General features: G+C 37.3%; 1 protein-coding gene across 8 annotated transcripts in view; it reads right to left on the bottom strand.

The window, feature by feature from the left end:
• ATRX (ATRX chromatin remodeler) overlaps positions 1–24259 on the bottom strand; it is a 303464-nt gene that overhangs the window by 121369 nt on the left and 157836 nt on the right. For all 8 annotated transcript variants that reach the window (XM_027607480.2, XM_027607484.2, XM_027607481.2 and 5 more), the window contains 2 exons: positions 2981–3122; positions 1791–1900 (listed from right to left, as the gene is read on the bottom strand). In XM_027607480.2, coding sequence (XP_027463281.2) covers positions 1791–1900; positions 2981–3122 — 252 coding nt within the window. The remainder of the gene's footprint in view (positions 1–1790; positions 1901–2980; positions 3123–24259) is intronic.

Below are 24259 nucleotides of genomic sequence, written 5' to 3'. Positions count from 1 at the left end.
TTTTCCACCATACACAAAAACAAATTTCAAATGGATGAAAGACCTAAATGTGAGACAGGAGACCATCACAGTCTTAGAGAAGAAAACAGGCAGCAATCTCTTTGACCTCAGCCATAGCAACTTCTTACTAGACACATCTACAGAGGTAAGGGAAACAAAAGCAAAAATGAACTACTGTGACTTCATCAAGATAAAAAGTTTCTGCATGGTGAAGGAAACAACAGAACTAAAAGGCAACCTACCAAATGGGAGAAGACACTTGCAAATGACGTATCAGATAAAGGTCTAGCATCCAATATCTATAAAAACCTTATCAACCTGAACACCCAAAAAACAAATAATCCAGTTAAGAAATGGTGAGAAGACATGAACGGAGATTTCTCCAAAGAAGACACGAAAAAACGCTCATCATTTATCATCAGGGAAATACAAATCAAAACCACAATGAGACACCACCTCACACGGGTCAGAATGGAGAAAATTAACAATCAGGAAACAACAGATGTTGGTGAGGATGCGGAGAAAGGGGAATGCTCTTACACCGTTGGTGGGAATGCAAACTGGTGCAGCCACTCTGGACAACAGTATGGAGGTTCCTCAAAAAGTTAAAAATAGAACTACCCTTATGACCCAGCAATTGTACTAGGTATTTATCCAATGGATAACAAAACTACTGTTTGAAGGGGCACACACACCCCTATGTTTATTAGCAACACTAACAACAATACCCAAATTATGGAAAGAGCCCAAATGTCCATTAACTGATGAATGGATAATTAAGATATGGTAAATATATACAATAGAATATTACTCTGCCATCAAAAGAATGAAATGTTGCCACAAGCAAGGACATGGATGGAACTAGAGTGAAATAAGCCAGTCAGAGAAAGACAAATATCAAATGACTTCACTCATGTGGAATTTAAGAAGCAAAATAGATGAACATAGTGGAAGGGAAGGAAAAGGGAAAGGATAAAGTCTGAGAGGGAGGCAAACCACAACAGAGTTACCTACAGAGGGTTGTTGGAAGGGAGGTGGGGTGGGGTTGGAAGATGGACTAAATGGGTGATGGGCATTAAGGAGGGCACTCATTGTGATGAGCACTGGGTGTTATACGTAAGTGATGAATCACTAAATTCTACTCCTAAAACCAATACTACACCATATGTTAAGTAACTTGAATTTCAGTAAAATCTGAGAACAAAAAAAGAACCTTAAAAGCCAAGAAAATTGGTTAAAATGGTTAAAAAATAAAAAAGTGTTCTGATTCAGTCTATAATTATCTCATGGCTTAATATTACATATATATTTAAAAAAATTATATTACGTATATATTCACTGTCATCTCTGCTACACGTCCTGCCAATCAGAAATTCAGTATTTTAATAATGAAAAATATTTTACATTCTCATTACTATAGGATCACAGACGATTAAAAATTGTAAGGAAGTTCATTTCCACCTCAGAATCTTTGCAGTTTTTACTGACTATGCCTTGTAACCCCATTCCTTCACTTCATTAGGATCTCTGCTCATACATCAACTCCTTAAAGTTGCATTCCCTCTCTATTCTCTCTGAACACTTACTACCTGAAAGTACATATTTCTTATTTGATTAAAATCTCTCAACTGCACTACAATATAAGCTTCCTGAGAGAGGTATCTTGTTATTCTTGTTTACTGGCTGCTATATCTCCAGACCCTGTAACTCAGCCTGGGACACAGAATAGAATCCAATATATAATCTTGAAATCATGAATGCACAAGAACAGAATACCTTCATGTTCTTACCTGTAAAGTCTTACCAAGGCCCATGCAGTGTGCTAGAATGCATCCTGAACCTGGAGATTTCTTTGTTTTTTTTACAGATTCACAGCAGCAATCCCACATAAACTGAACACCTAAAAATGATAGCTTCATTAAATTAAATTTAAAGATCCAAGTTAAAAATCTTCCTTCATACACACATCAAAAACATAACTAAAACTTCTAAGAAACAGAATTTTAAAATGAGATAAAGAATCTCATAATTATATATGAAATCCCCCCACCCTCACTAAGGTTAATTAGAAGAAAAAAAAAACAGATAGTAAACTGAAGCATACAACAGGGCGACTTTCCTTCATTCATCTATTCTAGCATAGCAAACCTTCATTCCCTGGGACAATCCGAAGAAACATATGAATACTCTACTATGGAAATGTTATCTAAAATTTTATCTAATTTATAGATTCCTGTCACATATTAAGGTTTATTGAGTTGATTAGGAAAACTACCCAGGAGATAATTTATCATTTCTCCTTTTATTCAATAGTAAAGACTAAACAAGAAAGGGGGCTCACTACCCAAGGAGTAGAACTGTAGAACTTCCCTTATGAATTCATTCACATACACACTCAAAACTGACTTACTGTTTCCACTTTAACAAAACAGAGAACACGGATAATTTGGTATCTTTCAAAATACCAATGTCAGAATATTATTAACAAACATACGTGAAAAAATGTTGAAATAGCATTTCCTAAAGAAGACTTTTAGCTAACAGTGGTTATCTCTCCCTACCCTGCAGCTGCCCTTAACCCAACCATTGCAGACTATACGAAATCCACTTGCTATATATACCCATTTATATGTGGCACTTATTTCCCCTCCTACAACAATTTTTTTTTGGCAATCATTCAATTGTTTCTCCTCATTTATTTATGAGCTCCATAGGGGGCTGGGTTCACATTTGTTTTTCTCACCAACGTGCCTCTAGTGCTTAGCAGAATGCGAAGCACACAGGAGACACCAAATACTGGTAAAATGTAATTAAAAATGCTTTAATCATGGGGCACCTGGCTCAGCTGGTTAGGCATCCAACTCTTGATTTAGGCTCTGGTCTTGATCTCAGGGTCATGAGTTCAAGCCCCACACTGAGCTCTGTGCTGGGCAAGGAGCCTACTTAAAAAAAATGCTTTAATCATATAATTGTTTCTTACCATCTACTTGATGTGGTTTCAATTTGATAACCATATTTCTATGAACCTGCACTAAAGGTTCTTTGGTTTCTTCATCTTCATCTAAAACCAACTTGGTTGTTATTGGACATTTGGTGGGTGAAGCATCTTCAATTTCTATCACCTACAAGAAAGGGAATTACAGTTAGCTAACTCATAGCAATCTTTCAAGCAATGGTGGAGCATTAGTATTACTAAGGGAAATTTTCCAAAATATAGAGACATCTACTTACACACCACACATCCAATATTTTGGTTCAATTAAGATCAGGACAGATCACAGGTTAACACATGTTTTCCAAAATTAATACTTGTATAAGACTTTGAACTACTGTGGAAATATCAGTAATTAAGCTCATCAGTTCTCACCCAATATATCTCAACACACATGATAGGTAGAGCTGTGAGAAAACCAGTGTTCTAAAATAAACTATAGTAGCAACCTACAAATTTTAATAGACTGATGGCTCCCAAACAAGGATGGTTCTATTCTTCTAGAAGACATCTGAAAATGTGCAAAGGCATTTTAGGTTGTCACAAAGACTGGTCAGGACTGGTATTTAACGTAGGCAGAGGGGAAAGTAAATACAGATGTTCAATAACGTAAAAGTCCCAAACAAGAATTGTTCCACCCAAAATGCCAAAAAGACTCCCACTGCAAAACAGTATAAATATGTGTTGTGAAAGGGAAAACCTTTTCGAAACATTGGTTTGAGAACCACAGGCTCAAAAAACATTACAAAAACATAAAATATCCTCTAATGCAAAAGGGAAACAATTATCTCAAGTTTCCTATTTAAGAAAAAACTTATATATACAAATGAATACATGTATGTGTATGCATTTTTTGCTGTCTTATCCCAATATCTATCCATCACATACTACACCCAAGAACTGCATAAGGTAGGTACAAATATTCCCATTTTACAAATAAAAAGAAGTGAAGGACACAGAAGTTAAATAACTTACACAAAGTCATACAACTATTAAGTATTACAGCACTAAGATACCCAGAGGGTCAGACACTAGAGTCCTCACTCTTAATCACTACACAGTACTACTTTAATAAAGGAAATGCTTGTATAAACAAACACTTTTATGACTCCATGAAACCAATAAAGATTCATGATTTTGTTTTTTATAAGATTCATGATTTTAAAAATACAGACATTATGATATTTAAGGAATACATTTACCCAGTACTTTCTTATTTAGAACTGTAACTATGGATGACTTAATATTCACCATGGAAATTTTCAAATGTAAAAAAAAGTAGAACAGCATAATAAACCCTGTTCCCCATTATCCAGCTTCAAATATTATCAACTTCTGGCCAGTTTTTTTTTCACTGACAGCCTCCTACTCATTCTCCAACCCCAAAGATCCCACAAATGATTTTGAAGCAAACGTGAGAAAGCACGGAATTTCATCTGTAAATGTTTTTAAATGTCTCTTTAAAAGGACACTCTCTTTTTTAAACCATAACTACATTATCATTATTGAATGTAAAAAAATTATAAGTCACAAATCTGTGATAAATTACCTGAATAGATACTGCACTTACATAAAAGTGTAAATGATAGACAAATTAAGATTAATACTAGGTGACACCATGGTGGAGTATAAATACCATGGGCCATTTAGACCCAAACTCCATTTTAACAAGTTACTTAAACCCTCCTAGTTTCAGTTTTTTTACCTACAAACTGGGAAGGATTATAAACAGCCTTCATGGGGTTGTTGTGGAGATTAAGACAATGTATGCAAAGTAACTGACATAGACTATATATATTCGCTAAATTTTTATTGTATGCTAGCTTGGATGTGTACAAGCTTCATATCAATGGGGCAAATCCATTAATCAAAATGGAGAATTTCCTGAATGTCTTGTCCTTTTTGCAAGATGTAGCAGGCAGAATCATAAAAATGGTCCCTAAGATCCCATCCTCTGGTATAAATATCCTGTACAGTACAATGCCTTTGAGGGTGGTTGAGATCTGTAATTACGATGGGTCTGATTTAATCAAAAAGGATTCTCCTAGGTGGGCCAGACCTAATCAAGATGAGCCCTTCAGAAGTATAAGAAATGTTCTCTTACTAGTCTTGAAGCCATGTTGCGGAGAAATGTCTAGGAGCTAAGGATCTCAATGCTACAATTACAAAAAACTGAATTCTGACCAAAAGGGAGATTAAAAAGGACAGAAAGTCTTATATGAAAATCTGAGCTCTGGCTAAAACCTTAATATCTACTCAGTGAGACACTGAGCAGGTAACCCAGTAGAGCCATACTCAGTTAAGCCACTCTGAAATTTCTGACTTATAGGACTGTGACATAATAATATTGTCTTAAGAGGCTGTTTTTGATAATATTTTAACACATCACTAGAAAAATAATATACATCGCTATAATTAAGACTTTGGAACCATATGTTCATTAGTGATTTGCATGATATTTTTGTTATTAAGTGCTGTCTTTGGATTGAGGATTAGTGAATCTTCGTCCTAAATGTAGGAAGAGATAATTTATCTTTTTTATCATTTCATTTTTTTTTTCACCATCATAAGTGTACTCCTTATTCCTCATCCTGTATTTCCCCCACACCCCTGCCCACCTCCCCTCTGGTAACCATCAGTTTGTTCTCTATAATTAAGAGTCTGTTTCTTGGTTTGTCTCTCTTTTTTTCCTTTACTCATTTCTTTTGTTTCTTAAATTTGACATATGAGTGAGATCATATGGTATTTGTCTTTCTCCAGCTGACTTATTTTGATCAGCATTATACTCTCTATCTCTAGCCATGCCATTGCAAATGGCAAGATTGCATTCTTTTTATGGCTAAATAATATTCCATGCATATATGTAACACTTTTTCTTATCCATTCATCTATCAATGGACACTTGAGCTGCTTCCATAGTTTGGCTACTGCAAATAATGCTGCAACAAACACAGTGGTGCATGTATCCCTCTGAATTAGTGCTTTTATATTTTGGGGGTAAATACCCAGTAGTGTGATTCCTGGATCACAGGGTAGTACCATTTTTAATTTTTTGAGGAACTTCCATACTGTTTTCCAAAATGGCTTCACCAATTTCCATTCCTACCAACAGTGCAAGGGGGTTCATTTTTCTCCACAGCCTTGCCAACACTTTGATTCTTGGGTTTTTCATTTTAGCCATTCTGACAGGTGTGAGGTGGTATTTCAATGTAGCTTTGATGTACATTTCCCTGATGATCAGTGATGTTGGGCATATTATAATGTAAAGTTGTTGAATCACTACACTGTACACCTGAAATAACTAAAACACTGTGTGTTAACTATACTTAAATAAAAAAAGAAATAAAAATACAAAAGGGATTTAACAACAGTATGAGCATACAGAATAACTGACAAACATGAAGGTGACAACTGAAATTACAAACCTACGGAGCAGAAAGAAAAAAGAATAAAGAAAAATGAAAGACTAAGGGACTTGTGGGACACAATCAACTGGACCAACACATACATTATGAGAGTCAAAGAAGAGAATGAGAAAGGGGCTGAAAGATTATTTGAGGAAATACTGGCCCAAAACTCCACAAAAGTGAGTAATGACCAGAACCTACTAATCCAAGGAATGCAACAAACTAGAACTGAGATAAACTAAAAGAGACCCAGACTCAGCACATTATAATCAAAGCACTGAAGGCCAAAAACAAAGAGAATCTTGAAAATAGCTAGAGAGAACCTGTCAGATACAGGGATCATCAATAACATTATCGACTGACTTCTCGTCAGAAACTTAAGAGGCCAGAAGGTAGTGTGATAATACTTTTTTAAGATTTACTTATTTATTTTTTAGAGTGAGTGAGAGTGAGCAAGTGCAAGGAGGAGGGGCAGAGGGAGGGAAAGTCTTAAGCAAACTGTGTGCAGAGCACAGAGACCAACATGGGACTTGATTTCAGGACCTGGAGATCATGACCTGAGCCGAAACCAAGAGTCAGATGTTTAACCAACTGTGCCACCCAAGCACCCAGATAATATATTTTAAAGTGTTCAAATAAAATAACTGTCAGCTGAGAAAATCATAGCAAACAAAATATCCTTGAAAAAAGAGAGAGAAATTGAAACACTCCTAAACTGAGGGAGTTCATTACTAGACAAGAAATGCTAAAGGAAGGTGTTCAAGTTAAAATGAAAGGATGCTATACAGTAACTCAAAGATGTATGAAGAAATAAATATCTACGGACAAGACATATATGGGGCTAATATAAAACCCACTATTATTATAATTTTGGTATGCAACTCTATGTTTGCTCTCTATGCATTTAAAAGACAAAAGCATTAAAATGTAATTAAAAATATATGTTACTGGGCATAAAGTGTATAGAAATGTAATTTGTGACATGAATAATATACAGGGGGAATGAAGCTTTAGAAACCTACACTTTTGTATATGATTCAATTAAGTTGATATCAAATCAAACTACATCATTATGACATTAGGATGTTATATTTTATACCATGATAACCCCAAAGAAAATATCTAATGATTATGCACAAAAATGAGATGGGAATTAAAACGTGTCCCACTTAAAAAAAGTCAACTAAACAAAAAAAGAAGCAGGGGGGCCTGGGTGGCTCAGTCATTAGGTGTCTGCCTTCGGCTCAGGTCCTCGAATCGACCCCATATTGGGCTCCTCCCCCACTTGTGTTCCCTCTCTCACTGTCTCTCTCTGTCAAATAAATAAATAAAATCTTTTTTAAAAAAGGTAGCAATGGAGAAAACGAAAAAAAGCATTAAGACAAACAAAAAGTATCAAAATGGCAAGTTACTTACTCATCAGTACTTACTTAAAACACAAATGGATTAAACTCTCAATTAAAAGGAATAGATTGAGAGGGAGGAACAAGATGGCAGAGGACTAGGAGAGCTAAATTTTGTCTGGTCCCAGGAATTCAGCTAGGTAGGGATCAAACCATTCTGAACACCTTTGAACTCAACAGGCCATGGAAGAAAATAATAGCAGCAACTCTGAACAGAAAAGCGACCACTTTCTGGAAGGTAGGATGTGCAGAGAAGTGAATTCGAGGCAATATTTGGGAAGATAGATGGCGGGGGGGGGGAGCCTCTGTCAGCCGCTACTGTCAAGTGATAGAGCAGCGGAGCACAAAATCAAAACTTTTAGAAGTCGACTCCACTGAGGGACGTCACTCCAGTGGCTAAGCGGAGGGTGGAACCCTTGCTGAGACAGTGTGGTCTCAAGACCCTTGGAGTCACAGAAAGAACAAGGGTGCCTGAGTACAGCAGAGCTCCCAGATATTGGATCAGGGAAGCCGGCTGCAGAGGCAGAGCTCCCAGATACTGGAGCAGGGAAGCCGGCTGCAGAGACAGAGCCGAGGAGCGGGCTCTCAGCTAAGGGATGCTGTAAACTGATCCGTGGCACAGTCAGGCCACTGATCTTCTAGCAGGGACCCAACAAGCCGCAGATCTGGGGAGACTCCCCTTCCTCCCCAAGGAGGAGCAACACAGGAGCGCACCGCAGGAGTCTGCTGGGTTTAGAGACTCCACATGGGGTCGTGTGCTAGAGATAGAAATTCTCAGTCACAGGCCAGGGGAGCACAGAGTGCGGCCGGAGACGGGGGATACAGGAGTGACTGACTGCTTTTCTCTGAGGGCACACTGAGGAGTGGGGCCCCGAGTTCTCGGTTCCTCTGGGTCGGAGATTGGGAGGCTGCCATTGTCAGTCTCATCCTCCAAAGCTGTACGGAAAGCTTGCACGGAACAAAAGCTCCTGAGAGCAACCACGAGCAGATGACTTAGCCGAGCCCCAAGCCAAGGGCAGTGAAATTCTGCCTCTGGCAAAGACATCTGAGAACCACTACAACAGGCCCCTCACCCAGATCAGCAAGAACAGCCAGCCACAACCAAGTTTACCGATCAATGAGAATGGCAGAACTCCAGCACTAGGGGAATACTGCACATAGAATTCATGGCTTTCTCCCTCATGATTCCTTAAGTCTTTCAAAGTTAATTTTTTTAATTTTCTTTTTTTTTTCAAATTTTTCTTTTTCACTGTTTCAACCAACATCTTATCAATCCATTTTTTAAAAACCTTTTTTACTTTTCATTTTTACAATCATATTCTATCCTTTCATCATAGTTAACCTTATTCTTGGTATATATATAAGCTGTTCCCTCTTTCACATTTTGGGATACACTTTCTTCTAACAGACCAAAATTTACCTGAAATCTCTAGTGTATGGCTTTGTTCTAGTCTCCTGCCTAATCACATTCTCTCCCTTTTTTGTTTTTTAAATTTCTCTTCTTTCTTTTTTCAACCAAGTTCTTATCAATTCCTTTAATAAAATCTTTTATAATTTTCATCTTTACATTCATATTCCATTCCATCTCATTTACCCTTATTTTTATACATATATAAATATTCTTTCTCTAAAATTTTGGTAGACAGTTTCTGCTAACAGACCAAAATACACCCAAAATCTAGTGTGTGGCAGTGATCTATTCACCAGCCTGAACAGATGTGATGATATTCTTTTTTTTTGTTTTCTTTCTTTCCCTTTCTTTTCCACTGGTTTCAGGTCTCTTATGATTTGTTTAGTGTATATTTTTCTGGGGTCACTGTTACCCTGTTAGCATTTTGTTCTCTCATTCACCTATTCTCCTGCGGACAAAATGACAAGACGGAAAAAGTCACCTGAAAAAAAAAAAAGAACAAGAGGCAGTACCGACTGCCAGAGACCTAATCAATATGGACATTAGTATGATGTCAGAATTAGAGTTCAGAATGATGATTATAAACATAATACCTGGGCTTGAAAAAAGCATGGAAGATACTAGAGAAAACCCTTCTGGAGAAATAAAAGAACTAAAGTCTAACCAAGTGTAAATCAAAAAGGCTATTAATGATGTGCAATCAGAACTGGAGGGTGTAACTGCTAGGATAAATAAGGGAGAAGGGAGAATTAGTGATATAGAAGACCAAATAATGGAGAATAAAGAAGCTGAGAAAAAGGGACATAAAACAACTACTGGATCATGAGGGCAGAATTCGAGAGATAAGTGATACCCTAAGACAAAACAATATTAGAATAATTGTTTCCCAAAAGAAGAAGAAAGAGAGAGAGGGCAGAAGGTAAACTGGAGCAAACTACAGCAGAGAACTTCCCTAATTTGGGGAAGTAAACAGACATCAAAATCCAGGAGGCACAGAGAACACCCTCAAAATCAATAAAAACAGGTCAACACCCCGACATCTAATAGTAAAATGTACAAGTCTCAGAGACAAACAGAAAATCCTGAAAGCAGCTAGGGACAAGAGGTTGGTAACCTACAATGATACAAACATTAGATTGGCAACAGACCTATCCACAGAGACCTGGGAGGCCAGAAAGGACTGACATGATATATTCAGAGCACTAAATGAGAAAAATATGCAGCCAAGAATACTACATACAGCTAGGCTGTGACTGAAAATAGAAGGAGAGAGAAAAAGCCTCCAGGACAAAGAAAAACTACAAGAATTTGCAAACATGAAACCAGCCCTACAAGAAATACTGAAAGGGGACCTCTAAGCAAAGAGAGAGTCTAAAAGTAACATAGACCAGAAAGGAACAGAGACAATATACAGTAACAGTCACCTTACAGGCAAAACAATGGCACTAAATTCATATCTTTCAATAGTTACCCTGAATGTAAATGGGCTAAATACCCGAATCAAAAGATACAGGGTATCAGACTGGATAAAAAAAACAAGACCCATCGATATGCTGCCTGCAAGAGACTCATTTTTGACCCACTGAAATCTCCAGATTGAAAGTGAGGGGGTGGAAAACCATTTACCATGCAAATGGACACCAAAAGAAAGCTGGGGTGGCAATCCCTGTAACAGACAACTTAGATATTAAAACAAAGACAACTATAAGAGATAAGGAAGAGCACTATATCCTACTTAAAGGGTCTATCCAACAAGAAGATCAAACAATTGTAAATATCTATGCCCCTAACATGGGAGCAGCCCATTACATAAGCCAATTAATAACAAAATCAAAGGAACATATCGATAATAATACAATAGTAGTAGGGGAGTTTAACACACCCCTCACTGAACTGGACAGATCATCTAAGCAAAAGATCAACAGGGAAATAAAGACTTTAAAAGACACACTGGACCAGATGGACTACACAGATACGTTCAGAACATTCCATACCAAAGCAAAAGAATACACATTCTTCTGTAGTGCCCATGGAACATTCTCCAGAATAGATCACATCCTAGGTCACAAATCAGGTCACAACCAGTACCAAAAGATTGGGATCATTCCCTGCGTATTTTCAGAGCACAATGTTTTGAAACTAGAACATAATCATAAAAGGAAAGTTGGAAAGAACTCAAATACATGGAGGCTAAGGAGCATCCTACTAATAAATCAGAGCGGGAGACGAATCATGTGAGACTATGGACTCTGAAAAATAAACTGAGGGTTCTAGAGGGGAAGAGGGTGGGGGAATGGGTTAGCCTGGTGATGGATATTAAAGGGGGCACGTATTAAATGGAGCACTGGGTGTTATACCCAAACAATGAATCATGGAACACTACATCAAAAACTAATGATGTAATGTATGGTGATTAACATTACATAATAAAATAAAATTTTAAAAAAAGAGAACTCAAAGAATTTTAAAAAAAAGAATGAATGGGTCAACCAGGAAATTAAAAAATTTAAAAAATTCAAGGAAAGAAGTGAAAATGTAAACACAACTGTTCAAAATCTTTGGGATGCAGCAAAGGCAGTCCTATGAGGAAAGTATGTACCAATACAGGACTTTCTCAAGAAACAAGAAAGGTCTCAAATACACAACCTAACCCTACACCTAAAGGAGCTGGAGAAAGAATAGCAAATAAAGTGTAAACCCAGCAGGAGAAGAGAAAGAGTAAAGATGAGAGCAGAAATCAATGAAATAGCAACCAAAAAGAACAGCAGAACAGATCAATGAACCTAGGGGCTGGTTCTTTGAAAGAATTAATGAGATTGATAAATCCCTGGCCAGAAATATCAAAAAGAGAAGAGAAAGGACCCAAATAAATAAAATCATGAATGAAAGAGGAGAAATCACAACCAAAACAAAAGAAATGCAAACATTTATAAGAACATATTATGAGCAACTATAAGCCAGCAAATTAGATAATCTGGAAGAAATGGAGGCATTCCTAGAGATGTATCAACAACCAAAACCGAACCAGGAAGAAAGAGAAAATCTGAGCACTAAGGAAATTGAAGCAATAATCAAAAAATCTGCCAACAAACAAGAGCCCAGGGCCAGATGGCTTCCCAAGGGAATTCTATCAAACATATAAAGAAGAATTAATACCTATTCTTCTGAAACTGTTCCAAAAAATAGAAATGGAAGGAAAACTCCCAAATTCATTTTATGAGGCCAGCATTACCTTGATCCCAAAACCAGACAAAGACCCCATCAAAAAGGAGAATTACCGACCAATATCCCTGATGAACATGGATGCAAAAATTCTCACCGAAATACTAACCAATAGGATCCAACAGTACATTAAAAGTATTATTCACCATGACCAGGTGGGATTTATTCCCGGACTGCAAGGTTGGTTCAACATCCACAAATCAATCAATGTGATTCAATACATTAATAAAAGAAAGAACAAAAACCATATGATCTTCTCAACAGATGCAGAAAAAGCGTTTGACAGCATCCTTTCTTGATCAAAACTCTTCAGAGTGTAGGGACAGAGCTTACATACCTCAATATCATAAAAGCCATCTATAAAAAACACACAGCGATTATCAGACTCAATGGGGAAAAACTGAGAGCTTTACCCCTAAGGTCAGGAACACGGCAGGGACATCCACTATCACCACTGCTATTCAACATAGTACTAGAAGTACACAGCAATCAGACAACAAAAAGAAATAAAAGGCATCCGAATCGGCAAGGAAGAAGTCAAACTCTCACTCTTTGCAGATGACATGATACTTTATGTGGAAAACCCAAAAGACTCCACCCCAAAACTGCTAGAACTCATACAGGAATTCAATAAAGTGGCAGGATATAAAATCAATGCACAGAAATCAGTGGCATTCCTATACACCAACAAGACAGAAGAAAGAGGAATTAAGGAGTCGATCGCATTTACAATTGCACCCAAAACCATAAGATACCTAGGAATAAATCTAACCAAAGAGGCAAAGAATCTGTACTCAGAAAACTATAGAATACTCATGAAAGAAACTGAGGAAGACACAAAGAAATGGAAAAACGATCCATGCTCATGGATTGGAAGAACAAATATTGTGAAACATGTCTATGCTACCTAGAGTAATCTACATATTTACTGCAATCCCTATTAAAATACCATCAACTTTTTTCAAGGAAATGGAACAAGTAATACTAAAATTTGTATGGAACCAGAAAAGACACCAAATAGGCAGAGGAATGTTGAAAAAGAAAAGCAAAGCCTGTGGCATCACTATTCCGGACTTCAAGCTCTATAACAAAGCTGTCATCATCAAGACAGTATGATACTGGCACAAAAACAGACACATAGATCAATGGAACAGAAAAGAGAGCCCAGAAATGGACCCTTAACTCTATGGTCAACTAAACTTCGACAAAGCAGGAGAGATTGTCCAATGGAAAAAAGTCTCTTCAACAAATGGTATTGGAAAATGGACAGCCACATGCAGAAGAATGAAACTGGGACTTCATCAAGATAAAAAGCTTTTGCACAGCAAAGGAAACAGTCAACGAAACAACAGAAAAAAAACAGAATGGGAGAAGATATTTGCAAATGACAAAGGGCTAGGATCTAAAATCTATAAAGAACTTATCAAACTCAATACCCAAAGAACAAATAATCCAATCAAGAAATGAGCAGAAGACATGAACAGACATTTTTCCAGAGAAGACATCCAAATGGCCAACAGACACAGGAAAAAGTGCTCAACATCACTCAGCATCAGGGAAATCGAAATCAAAACCTCAATGAGATACCAGTCAGAATGGCTAAAATTAACAAGTCAGGAAACGAACGATGTTGGAGAGGATGCAGAAAAAGCAGAACCCTCCTACACTGTTGGTGAGAATGAAAGCTGGTGCAGCCACTCTGGAAAACAGTATGGAGGTTCCTCAAAAAGTTGAAAATAGAGCTACTGTATGACCCAGCAATTGCACTACTGGGTATTTACCCCAAAGCCACAAATGTAGGGATCCGAGGTATATGCACCCCAATGTTTATAGCAGCAATGTCCACAATAGCCCAACTGTGGGAAGAGCCAAGATGTCCATCGACAGATGAATGGATAAAGAAGCTGTGGTGTGTGTGTATATGTGTGTGTGTGTGTGTGTGTGTGTGTGTGTATGTGTGTGTGTGTGTATATATATATATAGGAATATTATGCAGCCATCAAAAGGAATGAGATCCTGCTTTTGCAACGATGTGGAGGGAACTGGAGGGTGTTATGCTGAGCCAAATAAGTCAATCAGAGAAAGACATGTATCATATGACCTCACTGATATGAGGAGTTCTTAATCTCAGGAAACAAACTGAGGGTTCCTGGAGTGGTGGGGGGGTGGGAGGGATGGGGTGGCTGGGTGATAAGACATACGGGAGGGTATGTGCTATAGTGAGTGCTCTGAAGTGTGCAAGACTGTTGAATCACAGATCTGTACCTCTGAAGCAAATATTACATTATATGTTTAAAAAAAAAAAAAGAAAGAAAGAGAAGACACCAGGAGGGGAAGAATGAAGGGGGGCAAATCGGAGGGGGGAGGTGAACCATGAGAAACTATAGACTCTGAAAAACAAACTAAGGGTTCTAGAGGGGAGAGGGTGGGAGGATGGGTTAGCCTGGTGATGGGTATTAAAAAAGGGCACGTTCTGCATGGAGCACTGGGTGTTATATGCAATAAATGAATCATGGAATACATCAAAAACTAATGATGTAATGTATAGTGATTAACAATAAAAAAATGAAAAAAAAGAAAAAAACTAATGATATAATGTATGGTGATTAACATAATAAAATTAAATTTAAAAAAGGCATAGATTGAGAAAAAGGATTAAAGGACGATATAAATACTGGTTATCTACAAAAGACCCAACTTAGATTAAAAGACACAAATAAGCTGCAAATGAATGACAAAAGGTATTTCATGAAAACCATACCTAAAAAAGCAGGGGTGACTACACAGACATCAGATAAATGAACCTTAAGCCAAGAAAATATGACACCTGGCAAAAAGATACTGTATATTGATGAGTCAACTAATCAAGAAGATATAACATTAATAAATATAAATGTACCAACAATAGAGCCCCAAGATATATGAAATAAACACTGACAGAATTAAAAGGAATTCTATAACAACAGTTTGGAGACATCAACACCCAATTTTCAATAAAGCATAAAACAAGCCAAAAAAGATCAATAAGAAAATAGAAAACGTGAACAATACTATAAAACAATTTACCATAACAGATATATAGGTAACATTCACTCAATAGCAGGATACAAATTTTCACAAGTATATGTGAAACACTCTAAAGGACAAACCACATGTTGTGGTGTGCCTTAAAAATTTTAAAGGACTGAAATCATAAAAAGTATCTTTTCTACTCAAAATTGAAAGAAGCTGGAAATGAGTAACAGAAGGAAAACTGGAAAAAAATGCAAATATGCGGAAATTAAACAAGACACACTTAAAAAAAAAACAATGGGTCAAATAAGAAATCACAAGAGAAATTAGAAAAAACCTTCAGAAAAAGGAAAACAAAACCACAGAAAGCTAAAACTAAAGGAATTCAGCAAAAGAAGTGCTAAAAGGGGAATAATGGCACTAAACACATACATTAAAAGAAAATAATATCACAAATCAAGAACTCTACTTAAAGAAGTAGAAAAAGAAGAGCAAATAAACCCAAACTATTGAATGCTAGGAAATAATAAAGATTAGAACAGATATAAATAAAACGGACACTAGGAAAAAAGAAAATCAATATAATCAATAGTTGGTTCTTCAAAAAGTAAAATATTCATAAACCTTAGACTAAGACAAAAAGAGTGGACTGAAATTACTATAACCTGAAATAAAAGTGGGGACATTAGAAGCACAATTTTATGGAAAAATAATTATCAAAAATACCATGAATGATTGTACAGCAATAAAATAACCTAGATGAAATGGAAAAATTTCTAGAAACACAATCTACCAGAGGAGACTCATGAGGGAAAATAAAAACTGCACAGACCACTAAACTAATAAGAACACTGAATCAGTAATCAAAACTTCCAACAAAGAACACAACTAGATAGTTTCCCTGATGAATTCTACCAAACATTTCAAAAATAATTAATATCGGGGTGCCTGGGTGGCTCAGTCGTTAAGCGTCTGTCTTCGGCTCAGGTCATGATCCCAGTGTCCTGGGATCGAGCCCCACATCGGCCTCCCTGCTCTGCGGGGGGCGGGGGGGGGCCTGCTTCTCCTTCTCCCACTCCCCCTGCTTGTGTTCCTGCTCTCGCTATCTCTCTCTCTCTGTCAAATAAATAAATAAAATCTTTAAAAAAAAATAATATCAATCCTTCTCAAATTCTTCAAGGAAACTGAAGAAGAGGGAACACTTTGCAATTCACTCAATGAATCCAGTAATAACCTGATTTGAAACCCAGACTGATCACCTATAAGAAAACTACAGATTCTAGATGAATGCAGATTCAAAAATCCACAAAAAATTCTGGCAAACTAAATTAAATAGCACATTAACATAATTGTCCAATGTGACAAAAGGAAAAAAAATCTTCATAACATAGGATTTGGCAGTGATGTCTTCAGTATGACACCAAAAGCACAGGCAATGAAAGGAAAATTAGATAAACTGGACTTCATCAAATTTTATAACTCTTATGCAAAGGACACATCAATACAGTCAAAGGTAATCCATAAAATGGGAGAAATATTTGCAAAGCACATATATGATAAGGAATTAATATACAGAAAATATAAAGAACACAAGCACCACTGCACAACTGTTTTCTGGGACAAGCTGGCCCTACCTACAGTGCAGAGACCCTCCCACAGAGGACTAGCATGGGAACACGCCGCGCGGGTCTTTGAAGTGTGAGGTTCTGAAACACAGCTATGTCTGAGATAAAACACCAGAGTCCTGCACCACCTTGCAGGCTGACAGCTCAGTCACGAAAAAAAGCGAAGGTGGGAATCTGGAAGAAGCTGGGGACAAAAAGGGGTGACTCCTTGGGCATCTGTAAGGGTTTCATGAAGAGTGGTGGGCGTAAATTTTCCACTCCTCAGATGAGAAAAGGGAAAGAAGCTATTTTTACTCCACACCCACCAGCAATAATGACCTGAGCTAAACAGTGCCACCAAATGGCAAACGGAGCTGCTACACCAAGCCCCGCCCCACTGCACCCTGGAAGTGGATCTCCACTAGGGCAAATCCACAGAAAACCAGAGAGGCAGGCCCCTCCCCAGGAAGACCAACACAAACCTCTCTCACGGACAAGTCTACTGATCATAGAGTGCTGAAAGCTTCAGATCTACGGGAAAAAAGGATCTAGCTTCCTTTCACTTTCTTTTTTTGGTTTTGCTTTGCTTTCGTTTCCCGGGTTTTCTGGATATAGAAAGGGCAAATTCTATATTTTATTTTTTTAATTCTTCATTATTTTTTCTTTCTTTTCCCAATCAAGATTCTCTTAACAAGCAGACCAAAACACATAGAGCTTCATTTATTTTTCAATTTAAAAAAATTTTTATTCTGTCTTGTTGGTGTATAGGAATGCCACTGATTTCTGTGCATTGATTTTATATCCTGCCACTTTACTGAATTCCTGTATGAGTTCTAGCAGTTTTGGGGTAGAGTCTTTGGGTTTTCTACATAAAGTATAATCTTATCTACAAAGAGTGAGAGTTTGACTTCTTTGCCAATTCAGATGCCTTTTATCATGGAACACTACATCAAAAACTAATGATGCAATATATGGTGATTAACATAACATATAAAAAAATAAATAAATATAAAACAAAAAATTTTTTATATTACTTTCCTTTTTTTCATTGGTATCAAAAATGACAAGATGGAGGAATTCACCCAAAAAGAAAGAACAAAAAGAAATAGCAGGAAGGGACTTAATCAATAGATATAAGTGAGATGTCTGAACTAAAATTTAACAATTATGCGCAAATGAAAACCACAATGAGACACCATCTTGCACCAATAAGAACCACCAAAATTAACAAGACAGGAAAAAACAAATGTTGGTGAGGATGTGGAGAAAGAGGGAACTGTCTTACACTGGTGGTGGGAATGCAAGCTGGTACAACCACTCTGGAAAACAGCATGGAGGTTTCTCAAGATGTTAAAAATAGAGCTGCCCTATGACCCAACAATTGCACTACTAGGTATTTACCCCAAAGATACACATGTAGTGAAAAGAAGGGGCATGTGCACCCCAATGTTCATAGCAGCAATGTCCACAATAGCCAAACTGTGGAAGGAGCCGAGATGCCCTTCAACAGATGAATGGATAAACAAGATGTGGTATATATACACCATGGAGTATTATTCAGCCATCAGAAGTGATGAATACATACCATTTGCACTGATATGGATGGAACTGGAGGGGATTATGCTGAGTGATATAAGTCAAGCAGAGAAGGACAATTATCATATGGTTTCACTCATATGTGGAACATAAGCAATAGCACGGAGGACCATAGCGGAAGGGAGGGAAATCCAAGGGGGGCAGAAATCAGAGAGAGGAACCATAAGAGACTATGGACCCTGAGAAACAATCTGGGGGTTTCAGAGGGGAGGACAGGGTAACAGGGTGATGGGTATTGAGGAGGGCACATGCTGTGATGAGCACTGGGTGTTATACTTAACTAATGAATCACTGAACACTACATCAAAAACTAATTATGTACTATACAGTGGCTAACTGAACATAAGAAGAAAAAAAAGGAGAGTGTTCTCAACTAACAGGCAACTATTTTTTATCATAAAATTACTTTTCCTAAATAAAGAACCCCATCTGTACAATGACAAAACATTCCCAAGGTCAGGTGAAGCATATTCGAGTCATCTACTTGATTTATAATTTGTGAATTTTCTCTGTAATTTTCTATAAATAATCAACAATAAAGCAATTATTTCTAAAATGTTGTCTATTAAAAAATTTTTAGGGCACCTGGGTGGCTCAGTTGGTTAAGCAACTGCCTTCAGCTCAGGTCATGATCCTGGAGTCCCAGGATCGAGTCCTGAATTGGGTTCCCTGCTCGGCGGGGAGTCTGCTTCTCCCTCTGACCCTCCCCCCTCTCGTGTGCTCTCTCTCTCTCATTCTCTCTCAAATAAATAAATAAAATTAAAAAAAAAATTTTTAAGTAAAAAATAGAACTACTGTACAATCCAGTAATTGCACTAGGTATTTTCCCAAATGATACAAAATACAGATTCGAAGGGGTACATGCACGCTGATGTTTACAGCAGCATTATCAACAATAGCCAAACTATGGAGAGAGCCCAAATGTCCATCAACTGATGAATGGCTAAAGAAGATGTGGTATATATATATATACACACACACACACACACACACACACACACACACACACACACACACACAATGGAATATTACTCAGCTATCAGAAAGAACAAAATGTTGCCATTTGCAACAACGTGATGTAGCTAGAGTGTATTATGCTAAGCACAATAAGTCAGAGAAAGACTAACAGCATTATGATTTCACACATATGTGGAATTTAAGAAACAAAACAGATGAATATATGGGAGGGGAAAATAAAAGAAAAAGGAGAGAGGGAAACAAACCATAAGAGACTCCTAAAGAGGGGAGCCTGGGTGGCTCAGTCACTTAAGCATCTGCCTTCGACTCAGGTCATGATCTCAGGGTCCTGGGATTGAACCCCGCACTGGGCTCCTTGCTCAGTGGGGAGTCTGCTTCTCCCTCTTTCACTGCTCCTCCCCCTGTTCATGCTCTCTCTCTCATTCTCTCTCTCTCTCAAATAATTAAATATTATCTTTAAAAAAAGAGAGACTCTTAAAGATAGAGTACAAACATCTGGGGTGATGGATGGAGGTGGGTGGGGGATGAGTTAGAAGGGTGATGGGTATTAAGGAGGGCACTTGATATGATGAGGACTGGGTTTTCTATGTACGTGCTAAATCACTGAATTCTATTCCTGAAACCAATATTGCACTCTATGTTAACTAGAATTTAAAAAGTTTGAAAAGAAAGAAAAAATAAAAACAGAAAAATAAAAACATTCAAAAACCTTGAATACACATTTCTCCAAATAAAATATACAAATGACCAATATGTGAAGAAACATGTTCAACATGATTAGTCATACAGAAAATACAAATCAAAACCATAAGACATCACTTCACATCCATTACCCCCCAAAAAATAAATAAATAAAAATAACCCAGAAAATAAAAGAAAAGAAATAAGGAAAGAAAGAAAAGAAAATTTTTGGTGAAAATGTGGAGAAATTAAAACCTGTATGTATTGCTGGTGGCAACATAGAATGCTGCAGTTGTTGTGGAAAGTGGTATGGCAATTCCTCAAAAAATTACATCCAGAATTATGTTATGTTCAGCAATTCCACTTCTGTGTATATACGCAATGGAATGGAAAGTAGGAACTTGAAGAGATATATCTGTATATCCATGTTTATAACAGCACTATTCACAACAGCCAAAAGGTGGAAGAAACCCAAGTATCCACTGACATATAATCGGATAAATATAATATGATATATGTATACCATATATTATTCATCCTTAGAAAGTAATGAAATTCTGATAGCTAATATAAAATGGAGTAATGTTGAAAACATTATGCCATATGAAATAAGCTGGACAGAAAAGGACAAATATTGTATGATTCCATTTATATGAGGTACCTAGAACAGACAAATACTTAGAGACAGAAAAAAGAAGAGAGGTTAAAAGGGGCTGGGAAGAAAGGGGTTTATTTTTAGATGTGTACAGTCTTCTGTTTAGGATAATGGTAAGTTCATGAAAACAAATGGTGATGATTGCACAACACTGTGAATGCACTTCATTGAACTGTGCACTTAAAACACTTAAATTGTAAATAATTTTTGGCGGGGGGGAGGTAGGACAGGCAGAAAAAGAGAGAGAAAGAGAGGGAGAGAGAATCTTAAGCAGGCTCCACACCCAGCATGGAGCCCAATGTGAGGCTCAATCTCACAACATTGAGATCATGTCCTGAGCCGAGGTCAAGAGTCGGACACTTAACCGACTGAGCCACCTGGGCACCTAAGTAAATATTTTTTTTAGAAAAGGAGCCAAAGAAGCACAACAGAAGTCATTCTATTATGTAACAGGATACTCCAATTTAGTGAAAAATGTTCAAACAACCTAACCGTCCCTCAAAAGAGGATGTGGAGATAGAAAGGACTGACGGTACTATATCCATTCAACAGATAAGTTGTACCACAGTTAAGGGCAAACACAACATGTAAAAGTTTCAAAACATTAAGGAAAAGGAAAAAAGGCAAGTTTAAGAAAACCACAAAAATATATGATAGATCTGTGCATTCCATGGTATGTTGAAAACAAATGAACACTTAAGATTAATACATTTCACTGAATGTAAATTTTACATAAAAAGGAAAGCTTGTAAATCTTTACAAAATTCCAGGGGCGCCTGGGTGGCTCAGTTGGTTAAGTGACTGCCTTCAGCTCAGGTCATGATCCTGGAGTCCCTGGATCGAGTCCTGCATCAGGCTCCCTGCTCGGCAGGGAGTCTGCTTCTCCCTCTGACCCTCCCCCCATCTCATGTGCTTTCTCTCTTTCTCATTCTCTCTCTCTCAAATAAATAAATAAAAATCTAAAAAAAAAATCTTTACAAATTCCAGCTCACAACAGGCATGCTAGGGGTGCCTGGGTGGCTCAGTCGGGTTAAGTGTCCAACTCTTATCTTGGCTCAGGTCTCGATCTCATGGTTTTGAGTTTGAGCCCCACACTGGGCGCCATGCTGGGTGTAGAGCCTACTTAAAAAAAAAATTTTTTTTAAAGATATGCATGCTAAAGCATTTGGGTTAAGTGAAATGATTCTACAATTGACACTAAAATGCATAAGAAATGTAATAACTGATAGAGAGATTAGTAGATAAACAGAAATGTAATAAACCCAGTATACTAAAACATTAATGGAAGACTCAAGGAGGTGAGCGTATGGGAAATCACTGTGAAATTCTGTTCACCTTGCTGCATGTTGGAACTTTTCATAATAAAACATTGGAAAAGAGAGATGGAGTATATTATTATCACATAAAGTAGGTAAGATTTCGGATGAAGGAAAATTAGAGATAAAAGGGTACATTACTTATTGATAATGGATCAATCCACTAGAAAGACAACAATCCTACAAGTACACATACCTAACAACAGAGCTTTAACACACAAGAAGAAAAAACTGAGAACTGCAAGGAGAAAACAACAAATCAACAATTATACTTGGAGACCTCAACATTGCTCTCTCAATATTAGACAGAACACCGTAAAACATATGAGACCTGAAATATAATCAACCAGCACAACTTAATTAAAATTTATAGAATACTGCAGCTAGAAACAACAGAATATATAAAAGGAAAAAAAAAATCAACAAATATACAGCATTTCTAGGTTTTAAATTAGAGAAGACTCTGAACACAGTAAAAGTGAAACAAAAAAATCAAAATTCATATAGCACAGTGCTTAAAACAGTAAGGAAATTTATACCATTAAATGCATATATTTTTTAAAAAGCAAGATCTAAAATCTACCTTAATTAGCTAGAAAAAGAAGAGTAAATGAAACCCAAAGAAGATGGATAAAATAGAGATAAGACTGGAAATTAATGAAATGGAAAAAAGTGAGAGTAATTAATGAAACCTAAAGCTGGTATTTTCGGAAAATGAGAGTAAAATTGCTAAACCTCTAAAGAGACTAAACAAGGAAAAAAGATAAGACACAAATTATCAACAACAGAAATGAAAGGTGACATGTCATAACAAAGCCTACAAAAAAAAAAACCAGAATATTATGAACAAATTTATACCAATAAATTTGGCTATTGAAATGAAATGGGCAAATGCATTAAAGACAAAATTTACCAAAACAGATCTAAGGAGAAACAGATAGTCTAAACAGCCGTACATTTATTAAACACATTGAAGCTGTTAAAAAAAAAAAAAACGAAAAACTACACGCCCATGATTCACTGGAGAATTCTATGAAACTTTTTTTTTTAAGATTTTATTTATTTATTTGACAGAGAGAGACACAGCGAGAGGGGGAACACAAGCAGGGGGAGTGGGACAGGGAGAAGCAGGCTTCCTCCAGAGCAGGGAGCCCGATGCAGGGCTCGATCCCAGGACCCTGGGATCATGACCTGAGCCAAAGGCAGACGCTTAATGACTGAGCCACCCAGGCGCCCCTCTATGAAACTTTTAAGAATGAAATAATATCTATCCTACAAATATTCTTTAAGAAGACAGAGGAGGTGACAACACTTCCCTACTCACTTTATATGAGAACAGTATTATTGTGATAGCAAAACCAGAACATATATAAGAAATCTTCAATGGAACATGCATACTTAACACTGAGGTAAAAACAGTGTTGAAATATTAGCAAAAGAAATACAACAATAGAGGCCCCTGGTTGGTGCAATCATTTAGGCACCTGGCTCTTGGTTTCAGCTTGGGTTGTGATCTCATGGTCATGGGATCTAGTCCTGTGTTGGGCTCTGCACTCGGTGCAGAGTCTGCTTGAGAATCTCTCCTTCTCCCTCTGCCCCTCCTGCTCATTCTCTCTCTCAAATAAATAAATCTTTAAAAAAAAAAAAAAGAAATACAACAATATATAAAAAGTGTAATGTACCATGACCAAGCAAGGCTTATTCTAGGAATGCAAGACTGATTTTCTAGATTATCAAAAGAGATACATTAAAAAGCATTTGAAGAAAGTAAGCATCAACCACCATACCTGGCAGGTGGTCTCGGCCAGTACCAACTCGCTCCCTCCCCACCCACCCTACCACATTTGATAGGTGGCCTCAGCTGGGACTGGTGTACCTCCAAAGTGGCACCTGAGGTTGATGGCTCCTGGGGGTAATGGTGGCTAACCCTGCCTACCAGCATACCTGCAAGAGTCTCAGCCCAGCCACAATAGGAAGACACA

This window comes from Zalophus californianus, chromosome X, assembly GCF_009762305.2.
Source record: "Zalophus californianus isolate mZalCal1 chromosome X, mZalCal1.pri.v2, whole genome shotgun sequence".
Classification (NCBI taxonomy): domain Eukaryota; kingdom Metazoa; phylum Chordata; class Mammalia; order Carnivora; family Otariidae; genus Zalophus; species Zalophus californianus.
Note: the sequence above shows the minus strand (reverse complement) of the source record. Positions and strands in the feature narration are given on the sequence as shown.